Source organism: Lepidochelys kempii, chromosome 5 (genome assembly GCF_965140265.1).
Source record: "Lepidochelys kempii isolate rLepKem1 chromosome 5, rLepKem1.hap2, whole genome shotgun sequence".
NCBI lineage: Eukaryota > Metazoa > Chordata > Testudines > Cheloniidae > Lepidochelys > Lepidochelys kempii.
The window spans coordinates 25766744-25779506 of NC_133260.1; the positions used below are offsets into that span (position 1 = coordinate 25766744).

Genomic DNA, 12763 nt, shown 5'->3' on the forward strand with positions numbered 1-12763 from the left:
GCTGTTTTGTAGGTCTGGAAGACACGTCGCCATAATGAGGATGTGACTGACTATACACCAGTTCCAGAGCTTTATTGCTTCTGCACAAAGAGAAGAGGATCTCACTCTCCCTTGTGGATTGATGTAAAACATGCAAGCTATGTTGTCTGTCATGATCTTGATAGATTTATTTCTGATAACTGGAAGAAAGTGAATACAGGCATTCCTAGCTGCCCTCAGCTCCAAAAGGTTGATGTACAAATGCACTTTTTGAATAGACCATCTTCCCTGAATGGTATGTGTCCCTAGGTGCGCCCTCCTCCCAACAGAGATGCATCTGTCGTTATGGTAATTGTTGGATAAAGGGAACACCCACACAGATGTTATGAGGGTCCTTCCATCAAGTGAGGAAGTCTCATACTTGATGACGGACTAATATCAACCTATCCAGACTCTGTTCCATGAATAAACTGTTCTGAGCCACCCCTGGAAGCAGCAAAGGTGTAACCTTGCATAATGTGTTACAATTGTACAAGCTCCCATATGTCCCAAGAGTTGGAGACAGTTTCTTGCCAAAGTTTGCTGGCTTATCTGAATCTTTGCAACGAGGTATGATAGTCATGAATCTTTCTGTGGGGATGTAAAATCTTGCTGATACTGCATCTAAGGATGCCCCTAAGTCAGCATGGACTTTTTGTTGATGAACTGGAGACCAAGCCTGAGGAAAAAGGCTAAGGCTATCTTTACAGAAAAACAAACTTTGTAAGACTGGTCCTTGATAGCCAGTCATCAAGGTATGGTAAAATTATCATTGCCTTTCAACTAAGACAGGCAGTGCCCACTGCCAGAACCTTTGAGAATACTTTCAGAGCAGAGAAAAATCTGAATAGGAGTACCTATATTGGAAGTGGTCCTGCCTGACCAGAAAGCAAAGGCATCTCTTGTGAGAGGAGTGAATTGCAATGTGAAAATATGCATCCTGAAGATCAAGGTCTGAAAACCAATCCCCTGGACCCAATGATAGAATGCATCCGATGAAGTGAGCTGTAGCTCACAAAAGCTTATGCTCAAATAAATTTGTCTCTAAGGTGCCACAAGTACTCCTTTTCTTATTCCTACAAGAGGCACCCCAAACTTCTGTGCTTTCACAAAGTTGCTTAAAAGTATTAGATCTAAAATATGTCTCCATCCCCTCTTTTCTTTTTTCAAGGGAAAAGGTCCACATGGGGAGGGAGGTGGGCAAATTCATGCACCTGTTAAGGAAAAGTTAGCACATGTGAGTCCATTTTGGTTTGGGGCCCACCATTGTTTAAATGCCAGCACATCATACACCAGGAGGAGTGATCCTTAGATACTGAATCCCTGTGAAAATCCTCCTCGTCTCCAGCCTGCGTTGACTCCCAGTATCTGGTTTTTGTCAGTCTAACTCCCTGTCTCTTGGCCTTGATGTGAGGCCTCCCATTCTGATAATAAAAGTTACTGATGCATGGCTTTAGGACCATGCTGTGTAATTAACATACTGGTATAGCACGAGGAATGCACCAAGCAGGGATAGGTGGTAGATAAGACAAGGGTTTGTTTATTGGCTAAGGTTTCCGATGCACGAGGGCAACATGCTTTGCTAAAAAATATATAACCTTTGTATAATCTGTATTCAGGGTCCCCCCCGGCTAGCAGGGGGGCACCACGCTCGAGCGTAATAAACTTAGTGTTTTTTGGGAACTCTGCAGTTGTGGACTTTGTTTCTGTGCCTCAGCCTAGATTCGAACTGTGCGTGACCTACCAGGTGTAATTCGCAGCATTGGTGTGCGTGTCCTACCAGGTGTAATTCGTAACACACCCAACATTCATTCATAAGACGGGTTTAATCACAGTTCATTGGTGGCAGAGAGATGCAAATTTATACTCCAGATTACTCTATATGATTTACGAGACAGAGACCAAGATTTTCAAAATTAGGAGACAAATTAAAATCCTAAATAAAACTGTTACATACCTGCAGAGTAACTGTTGTTCTTCGAGATGCATTGTGCACAAATACATTCCCCTACAGGTATAAGTGTGCCCAATGCACTTGAGTTGGAGACTTTTGCCAGCAGTACCACTGGACAACTAGTCCTATCAGGCGAGGGCATAAAAGGGATATGGCTGCCACCCCCCTCTCTGTTCCTTCACACCACTGTATGTAATGTCCAAAGTATGTGAGAGGGTCATGGAATGTATATGTGCTCAACAGATCTTGAAGAACAGTTACTATATAGGCAAATGTTTTTTTCTCCTTTAAGTGACTGTGCACATATACCAGGAATAGAAGCCTTTTCCTCTGTGTTGGTGAGGAACTTCTATCACTCCCAATTCTAGAAGAGATTGTAGTTCTTGAAGTAATACAGTCTCGTGAGAAGTGTCCCTGAAAAGGGATGGGGCGTGGGGAAGAGACGGAGACATGGAGGGAGGTGGGGCTCAGGTAAATTGGATAATATATTCCTCCTTCACTGTACTGAGCACCCACTTTTCTGATATGATGCTTTCCCAAGCACAGTGAAAGAAGGGTAAGCATGATCCAAAAGGGAGCAAATATAGCTGGTGTGTTGTCCTTGAGCAAGAAGTCAAAATGACTGCTTGGAGGATGAAACTGTCTGGTAAGAAGGGCCTCCTTCCGATGAAAATGGTTGGAGACATCAAAGAGATCTTGACTTTCTCTTAGAGGCATATTGTGACTTCTGTTGGAAATAGGGTTTGGAGTAAGACTGGGGCCTAAACTGTTTCCTCTTTGTAACCAGAGTATAAACTCTTAACGAACAAAGTATTATGCAAGAGTCCTTCAGTGTGCATACAGCGTCATCTGATTCAGCAGAAAAGAGTTCAGAACCCTGCAAAGGTAAGTCCCCTATTGTGTTCTGAAGCTCCCCTGGAATGCCCGAAGGCCACAGCCAGGAAGCATGCTGCATGATGACTGCAGTGGCTACAGAACACAAAGCTGTATCAGTGGCATGGCTGCCTGAAGGGATGTACAAACTATAATACGCTCCTCAGAAATCAGAGCTAGAAACTGTTCTTTATATTCCTCTGGCAACCTGTCAGCAAATTTGGAAATTGCAAAGTAATTATTAAAATAATATTTTGACAAAAGAGCCCGAGAGTTAGTGAGGCTCATTTGAAGAGTGATGGTGCAATAAACCTTTTGGATGTATAACTCCAGCTTCTTAAATTCCTTATCCTTGGGAGTGATTGGGTGAGATTGACTGGAATAGTCATTAGCAGCTGCGATCACCAAAAAATCATCAACTGGATGAATAAAGAAACAGTCAAAATCAGGAGGGACTTTGTATCATCTGTTCACTTGCTTTGCCAAAGGAGGTATAAAGGCCAGAGTCTGCTAGAGAGTTTTCACCAGCTGTAGTAAGACTTCAGTGATGGGACAACTCTTCCTGGTGCAGGAGACTGTAAAACATCTAGGAAAGTATGTGGATTCTCTTGCACAAGTTCTGCCTGCATCCCTAAAGAGGAGGCCACCTTCTTCATGAGGTCCCAAAAGACTTGAATTCCTCCAGGAAGAAATCGCGGGAGGGCAGGACTCTGAAGTGATTGCCTTATCTGGTGAAGATGGAAAAACATGGGGAGGAAGATCTAAGGGCTCCTCTGTTAATTCCTTCTCCACAGGTCCAGTTCAGTGGATTGAAGGATAGTAGCAGGATACCGAGCAGAAATTTTCCTCAGTTAGGAAGTAGGAGACTTCCTCCTAGAGTGTGACTGTGATGGACGTCTACAGTCTCTTGGACCAGTAAGTCCTGGAAGATTCTGCACGAGTTAAGCCATCCACAGTGGGAGACCCCATGCTAGGATTTCCTTATAGGAAGACCAGTGCTGACCCTGAGGTCTTGTAGTAGAACAAGACCTGTAAGATAACCTAAACAACCTTGAGGATTAGACAGGCTCCTCTTTCAGAGTTGGAAGAAAAAACAAACATCCTCAGAGTATGGAGGAGCAGTTCCCCTTGATGTTCTACATGACCCAAGTATAGGAGACACATTAAGGTCCGAAGGAAGCAAGGGTTAGGGTGGAGGGAATGCAGACAAAATGATTGGTGCCAGCCTAATTGGTCGGAGAGATGACTAACAGATGGAGCCAAGGGTGCCAGGTGCATGAGGGAGCTGACACTGGTTGCACCAGAGGAGAGTCTAGTATGGAAAACAAAGGAGGACCCCCACACACACTCCGAGAAGACAAGACGGCCTACACAGTGGAAGGCACCTCAGGTAAGCATGTCAGTGAAGCGGATGGTGCTGATGGAGCCAAGACAGACTGAAATGGGTGAAAGGAGGACTAAGAATCCAGCACAGATAAAGATACGGGGCCTCAACAGCCCTGAAGGTGCCAAGTCAGAAGTGCAGCCTCAGACAGGACGAGTGTATCTCAAACTGGTATTAGAGGCCTTCCCAGAAATTTTCTGGGGAAGTCCAAGACTTCAAGCTCATCAGCATCAGAATGCCTGCATTGTTTCGAGGAAGCTGACAGGAAAGATGAAGCATGACATTTGTCACTAGACTTGCATTTTGAATCAGAAGGAGCTGGAGGGTCATTTCTGTCTGATTCTGAGTCCCCGGCCGCACAACCAGAGCTCAATTCTAATGCGGACACATCACCTCTTTCATGAGGGGAGCCCTCTATTTTTCAGTTATGGTGGGGAAGGAGATACAATAGAGCATCTGTCCCTCACATGGCCCTCCCCAAGACAAATCAAGCAGCAATTCCGCCTACCTGTGACAAGGATGACAGCCCTGCATGTGGCATACAGCTTAAAACCTGGGAATTTTTTCTACACCAAAATCATCCAGGCTAGCTACTAAAAACTGAAACTTTCTAACTAACTATACTACTAACCACTGCTAACTATATACTAAAAGTTTTAGAGACACTGGCTAACTGAAGCAAATGCTACAGGGGCTCCACCTCTCATCACAGGCATGAGAAGGAACTGAGAGGTAGGTGGCAGACACATCCCATTTATACCCTCACCTGAGAGCAGGAGGAGAACTGAGGCACACGGTCGACCTAGTTGTACTGCTGACAAAAGTCTCCAACTTGAGTACACTGGATGCACACATCTTCAGTGGAATGCAGATGTGCACAGTCACTCTAAGGAAAACCATGTTTAAGCACCTGCCTGATTTTCAACAGGAGCTGTTGGGTGCTTGCCATTTTTGAAAAAAAAAAAAAAAAAAAAAAAAAATCAGACAAGTGTCTAAACACAGATTTGAATGCCTAACTTAAGACTCCTATTTTTGAAGATCTTGGTCTTCAACTAACTCCATATGGCCTTGTCTAGACTAGAGATTTTGATTTTGTCCTGCTGTTAATTTACTCCTGGTGGAATTCTGCATTACTGTGCAAGTGCAGAATTCATGTCCCCCTGAAGATTCTCCCCTGCCTGCAGAAAATACATTCTACTGGAGACGCGCTGCAATTACACCTTTCACCCACGAGGGGCTGCTGTGGTTCCAGAAGAGAGGGCAGCTGGCTCAGGACCAGAGCAGACAGCTTTGGAGAAGGAGGAGGAGAAGCTGCTTTCCTCACAGCACCCTGCCCCCCGCACAGGATATGGGGGGGGCAGACTGAGGGGGCTGCTGGAGGGGGTCACAGGAGCTAGTGGGATGACAGCATTGAGCCAGGGGCTGAGTAGGAGGGGGATGCAGGGCCACATGAAGACAGGGGTGGAGGAGTGGCTGAGTGGGGGTGCAGGGACACACAGAGACAAGGAGGAGGGGTGGCTGAGTGGGGGTGCAGGGACACAGAGGGACAGAGGCAGATGTGCTTTACTGAATGGGAGAGGCTAGGGATCAGTCTCTGCATGAGGGAGGCTCCCCAACTCTAACAACTCCTCTCCACCCTGCCCCCCCCCAAAAAAAAAACAAACCCTGTTCCGTACTGCTCCTACTGTCACCCAACAACCCTCCAGGTTCACTCTCAGGCTCCTTCCCAGGAATTATTTGCTTCTCCCTCAGCTCCTCTGTTACCTCTGACCCCCAGAAGCCTTTGCAATGTTTCTGAGGGGTGCAGGACATACATTTCTTTATTGTAGTTTAAATGAGTTATTACTTAAGGTTCTGTATTAATATGCCTAGTAAGGAATCTATTTGTCAAAAAAAATTCCTGAATCTTTTTTGCTACTGACATACCCACTGACAGGTATTTTGAAATAAATTACCAAAATAATTGAAAATGGTGTGACCATATGGTGTTATTTGGACAAATAAAATAGGCAGAATTTTAAAATATTGTGCACAGAATTTTTAATTTTTTTTTTTTTTTAAACACAGAATCCCCCTAGGAGTAGTTAATTGACACAATTAACTTGAGTTTACATGATTGCAAATATTTGTTCCTGGTCCCATAGCTGGGAACAAATGCGTGTATCCTGGAAAAGCATTTGTGGAGTATTTAGATCATGTACAATTCTATTAGCTTGAGTCACCTGTCAATTAACTCACATTACAAGAAGACCAACAACTCTAGCCTAGGAAAAGCCCAACAGCAGTCAAGAGACTTTCAGGAAACAAGAAATATTCTCACCTTGAAACAATAGTAGTTAATCTCCATTCATCAAGTGTATGCTTGCTTTTTGCTTTGGAGCCAGCATGGGATTCAAATGATGCTAGGCTCACATGAACATGGATGGAAAGAGCTACTGACTATAGATATAAGTGAAAACATTTCTGCTTGATAATACTGTTCACCTTAATAATGGCAACAGTTTAATCTGATAACTAAAATTGCACACAGAGTAATAATTGTACTCTATGTAGTATGTACAGTACTGTGGTTTACGTTAAGTAGAGAGACTGTTCTTACCTTTCTGGATCAGTATTTACTCCAATAACTGGTTTAAATCTGTCGAAGACTTTACTAGCTGCCAGCAACATTGTGCCATCACCTAAAGAAAAACAGCATGAAGAACAGCTGATTATTTTTACTTAAGAATTTAAGTATTCCAAACTAAACTGACAGGTTTTAGAGTAGCAACCGTGTTAGTCTGTATCCACAAAAAGAAAAGGAGTACTTGTGGCACCTTAGAGACTAACAAATTTATTTGAGCATAAGTTTTTGTGAGCTACAGCTCACTTCATCGGATGCATTCAGTGTCGTATATAGACATTAACATTGCAATCACATTTGTAATGTTGCTAGACAGTAGGTTAAATAGGTTGCACAAAAATAAAACAGTGAATTGTTATTCTGCACTGAAAACATTTGTCTGACCTTCAAATTAAATGTTGGATACTACCAAGATATTAAATGAATTCAGAATTGCAGTGAAAATCCAAAAGATTTATAAGCAGCACAATGGAGCAGCAATGAAAGCACCACTTATCTGAGGCTTGGACAACACATTTTGCATTGGCAAATCTTAGATTAGCATCTGGAGGTTTTTATACATTAACAAAAACTGAAATTTTAAGAAAAGCCAAACTTCTTTGGCTACCTTTTCTAAGAAAAAGGGGCTGTTAATTATTTTTTTATCAGAACTACAACCAATACAAGAAGGGAATAAGGTACATCTGTAATACAACTCTTAACATCCATCATGCACTTCAGAAATAGCATTTGGGTTTTAGTTCTGCCTCAACTGTACGTGATGTTCTCTTTTTTAAATTACGACTTCCAGTTGTTTATTATCCAACAAAGGACATAGATGTTTCCCTAATAACAGGGCTTTAAAAATCAACTACTCAGTCAAGTAGGAATCTTTTCCAAGTAAGTACCATCAACTTCTTTAAATTTTAAGCTCTCATTTGAAAATACATATTAAATTTCTAGCCCTCACGTTTGCAAAGAGGATCTCCAAACGTGAGCAAGTGTGAACTAATATAGACCCAAGAATACACTGCAAACAGCTCCAGTATCTCTCCTGATAATTATAGTTTTGCCAACAAAGTAAAAACTGAACATAATTCCATCAGTTTTCACTGTTGCTATTCAGAATTGTGTAGGCAGCTTTGAAATGGACAAGAATCAGGTCAATTTCTCTGTTGCTACTTTAGAAAGCAATAAGCAGTAGCACAGGTGGGTAGTGGAGATATCACTGGGAGGAACACCAAAAGTCAGAGGTTAAGGGAAGGAGAAAAAATAACAGACATTCCCTCAAAAGCAGCAACTTGGAAAGAAGTAGAGCAGCAGAGACCAGAGCTCCCTTGCAGCAGCAAATACATTTTGTATGGATGAAGAAGAAGAGGAGACTGTTCTTCCCAACTTGCAGGAGAGGGGATTTGGAGGTCTCTGAATTTGTCGAACACCTACTATCCTAACGATGTTAGGCTAACACTAACGATGAAACCCACAAGCACCATCTAGGGACAACTGCCTGGAAAGAATCCCAACAGCTAGCAGGGTATTTGTTTTGCACTGGGATCCCCCTCTTTATGATCAGTCTTTGAACTAGTAGGTTTAGTCTTATGGCTATTATTTTAGTTCAATGATCAAGCTAACTGGATGAATGAGAGTGTGAGCAAGAGATTTGGTTGGGGGGGGGGGGGGAAGCGAAAGTAGCAGGAGAAAAATAAATTGCTCATCTTTACTAACACAGACACCTAAGTATGACAGGGTCTCCAGCAGAACATACTGTTTGCTTTTTACACAAGCTGAGCATTTATTCAATTCTACAATTTACATATTTCATGCTGTATCACAAACTTCCCCAAAGCCACTAAGCATGTGTGTTCACTTACTAAAAATCTTAAAATTAAAGCAAGAGTAAAAAGACAATAAATGGGCCAAGCCATTCAATAATGCCAAATTAATCATAGCAGATATACTTCCAATACAATAGGTATACTTTCTTATGAGTATAAAGCATTTTAATTCTTCATACTGCTTCAAACGTATCTACTAAAATTTACTTAAATCCAAGACACCTTTCCCCAGGCACTAGTTAATACCTCCTGCTGATATAACAGCATCTGCCCATTGAACTGTGTCTTCATCATATTCTCGGCGTTTAACAAGACGGACCTCGATCTGCTCATTCCTAAAAGATACAGAGATAGTTTGACAAGGAACCACACAGCATACTAATTAAAGCTTTCAGGGGAATATGAAGGGCAGTTTTTAAGTTACAATTATATTTAGTTTATGAATATTGTTGGTCAATGTACTCTGACATGATCTACATAATATGAACTAGTACTACACAGTTAATGAGAGTTAGCTATTATCCTGGGGGAGTAAGTATAAAATACTTAAGACTTAAAATGCCTTGTGTATGAAAAGCTAGTTATACAACATTTTAATTAAATCAGTTTTGCGAAAGGTATTTCACTAAGTTGTTCCACTGTTGTACACAATCACTAACATTTATGTCATTTGTTCGCTCTAGCCAGAAACTTCATGCACTATATACACTTGGTCTAACCAGATATCACAACATTCTTTACTCAAACTCTTCATTAAAAAAACCCTCACTTCAACCTTCATTTTTAAAAGAGATTATCTGCATTTACCGCAATTTGACTTCTGATCAACCAATGTGCTGTACATTTGAAGTGTTATCATCAGTCTTATTTACTTTACAACTCCTGGGGCAAGGCTGCACTATACACTGTACACCTGCGATCTATTTACATCATAATCTCAGTCTAATTACTCCATATGGAGTAATAGATCAAGTTAATAAAGAATCTAAAGAAACAGATTGCATGGGTAGAGCGGGGATGGGACAACATGCTATAGACCTGGTAGGAATGGTCTTCGAAAACATGTAACCAGGCAGCCAGCCAGTCATCATCACCAGCGCAGACAGCTGGAGTGAGTAAGGGTTTGTGATACAGGATGCTAATTCTTGTAAAATAATCCAGTATAGACCTTGAAAACAGACATTCCCAGACTTCAGGAACATTTTGTCACCCCAGATACATTTAGTGAAAAATTATTTTAGTCTGTCACAAACCAAACTTCTCCAGACCATCACTAATCTGTATGCTCTTACCGTAAACTGTCTACAACATGCTCCACATTTTTTGTATGAATATGATGTCGCTCCAGTAGTCCACTGTAGTTAGATCCCTTCAATGCAAGCTGTAGAAGACAAAGTGACTTTGAAGCAGCCAACCATTATAAAGAATGCTATTAGATAAAGTAAACAGAAAATGAACACATGCTGACTTAAAGTACTAGTTTAAGACTAACAAACCAGAATGCATTTGAGAATTAGGAGTACGATTATCAGTTAAATCTGAAGAGAGTTAAATTGAATATTGTGCTATAAAACCTGTCCGCAGAACAGGAGGAAAGGGCAAAAAAAAAGAATGAAACTCTGAAACAATCCTGCTCTGTACAGCTGATAATTATATTATTTTTGGCATGGCTAGCCAAAAGGAGACAATATTCTTCAAGCTATGTTTGAGATAAGAACAAAGTTGCCTAACAGTCATAAACAACATTCCCTCCAGTATAAAAACGTACAGTCTTAAAAAACAGCTTTTGAAATTTGTCCCTGGGACCCATAACAGATTTTCTAAACAATCTGTACCAAATACAAGATAAAGTAAATAGTTAACCGTTGCATTCTAACATCACTCTCTCCTTCAAAAGCAGCTAAGGGATTTATTAAGGAGCATCTCTTTTCAGTATGCTTTGAAGAACAGTTCAGATATTTAACACTACAGAGGAATACACCCAGCTGCAAGAAAGGGTGGTCTTGTGATGAAGAATGAGGATTCAAGACATCCAAGTTCAATTCCCAGCTTTGTCAAAGACTTCCCATGTGATCTTGGTGTGACGCTCTGTACCTCAGGGGAACACCCTGCACCCACATGTTCATCCTTATAATATAACTGTGTGGTATCCAATGCAAAGTTTGTCATGTTGGGTGTCTTCGGAAGACTCATGATGCACTGAGCATTGTTGTTATAGTAATGTTACAGGTTGTAATTTCATGTATATAGTTATGAGCCTGAAAATGTGTCCTTCTGGCTTAAAACAAGCCAAGGCAAAACTCTCCAGGAGTAGAGGGGCAGTTCACACCTCATCAGGGCATGTATGGGACAAACCCAGCCCAGCCTCACAGGAATAAAGGACACTGACCTAGGCAGCAACAAAGGATCTGTTGGACTCTCGAGTGAGTCCCTTCCCTTGGTCAGCTTGGGACTACAATGAGGTAATGCTCACCCACTCTGAAGGCCTGGGGGGGGAGGAGAGGGGGGCACAAAGCCAAGAGGGAAGAAAGAACATGATAAAAGGAAGACACGTTTGCCATGCTCTCTCTTCCACCTCTGTAATAAATGAAGGGGTGGGTAGCTCCCTTTTATGGGCACCCAGCCAGCCAGTTAGCTATAAAACCCCTGATAGTAGATGTTCTCTACTTGCTTTACCTGTAAAGGGTTAACAAGTCCACAAGTAAAGGGAAGTGAGTGGGCACCTGACCAAAAGAGCCAATGGGAGGATTAGAACTTTTTAAAACTGGAAAAAGACTCCCTTTGTTTATGTGTTGTGGTTCTCCAAGGAAGAGAGGAACAGGGCAACAGTTATGCTGTGAAGCTTTAAAACTGGTATGAAAAGCCATCAGATCATACCTGGAGATTGCTTATCTGAAACCCCCCATATGTAAGTAAATCAGAGAATGTCTAGGAAGACGCAATTAGAGTTATGTCTTATTGGCTTATGGACTCCTCTGTACTAATCCCCAAATGCTTTTGTTTTGCTTGTAACCTTTAAGATAAACCTCAAGAGAGCTATCTTAAAGCTTAATTTTTGTAAATGGGTTTTTTTAAGATCTAGCAAAACGCGTAAGTTTTAGATGTATTTTTTTCTTTTTGTTTTTAATAAAATTTACCTTTTTTAAGAACAAGAATGTATTTGGGTCCCCCCCCCCCCCAAGAGGTTTGTGCATGTTGTTTAATTAGCTGGTGGCAACAGCTGATTTCCTTTGTTTTCTTTCTCAGCTCTTCCCCAGACGGGGCGTGAAAGGGCTTGGGGTTACCCCACAGGGAGGAATTCCCAAGTGCGCCTTCCTTGGTCTCAAGGGGGTTTTTTTGCACTTGGGTGGTGGCAGCATCTACCCATCCAAGGTCAGAGAAAAACTGTGACCTTGGGAGTTTAGTACCTGCCTGGAGTGGCCAGTATTAACTTTTAGAATCCTTGCGGGCCCCCACCTTCTGCACTCAAAGTGTCAGAGCGGGGAATCAGTCCTGACAACCTCTATCTAGCACCAGCAACAAGTGACTGAAGCACTGATCAAAGGGGAGAGCCTGGCTGAAGGGCAACCAGCCAGCCTGTGGTGAGAAGCATCTAAGTTTGTAAGGGCACTGAAAGTATTAAGAACAACTTAGAATGAGTTTTGCTTTTATTTAATTTGACCAGATCTGACTTGTTGTGCTTTGACTTATAATCTCTTAAAATCTGTCTTTTGTAATTAATAAGTTTGTTTATTCTACCTGAAACAGCGCGCTCGGTTTGAAGCGCATCAGAGACTCCCCTTGGGATAACAAGCCCGGTGCATATCAATTTCTTTGTTAAACTGACAAACTCATATAAGCTGGCAGCGTCCAGTGGGCATAACTGGACACTACAGGACGGAGGATCCTAGGGTTGTGTCTGGGACCGGAGATATGGGCTAGTGTCATTCGGCTGCACAATCCAAGCAGCGGCTGGCCAAAAGTGCTCACTCGCGTAGCCGGGAGCAGCTTACATGCTAGCAGCTGTGTGTGAACAGCCCGGGAGTGGGGATTCTCACAGAAGAGCAGGGTAAGGCTGGCTCCCAGAGTTGAGGATTGGAATGACCTAGCAGATCACC

General features: G+C 42.1%; 1 protein-coding gene across 6 annotated transcripts in view; it reads right to left on the reverse strand.

The window, feature by feature from the left end:
• Nucleotides 1-12763, reverse strand: part of NADK2 (NAD kinase 2, mitochondrial) — a 63709-nt gene that overhangs the window by 33931 nt on the left and 17015 nt on the right. For 5 of the 6 annotated variants that reach the window (XM_073343757.1, XM_073343761.1, XM_073343758.1 and 2 more), the window contains exons 2-4: nt 9959-10047; nt 8913-9001; nt 6829-6910 (exon numbers count right to left, since the gene is read on the reverse strand). In XM_073343757.1, coding sequence (XP_073199858.1) covers nt 6829-6910; nt 8913-9001; nt 9959-10047 — 260 coding nt within the window. The remainder of the gene's footprint in view (nt 1-6828; nt 6911-8912; nt 9002-9958; nt 10048-12763) is intronic. The other variant, XM_073343762.1, reaches the window with a different exon arrangement.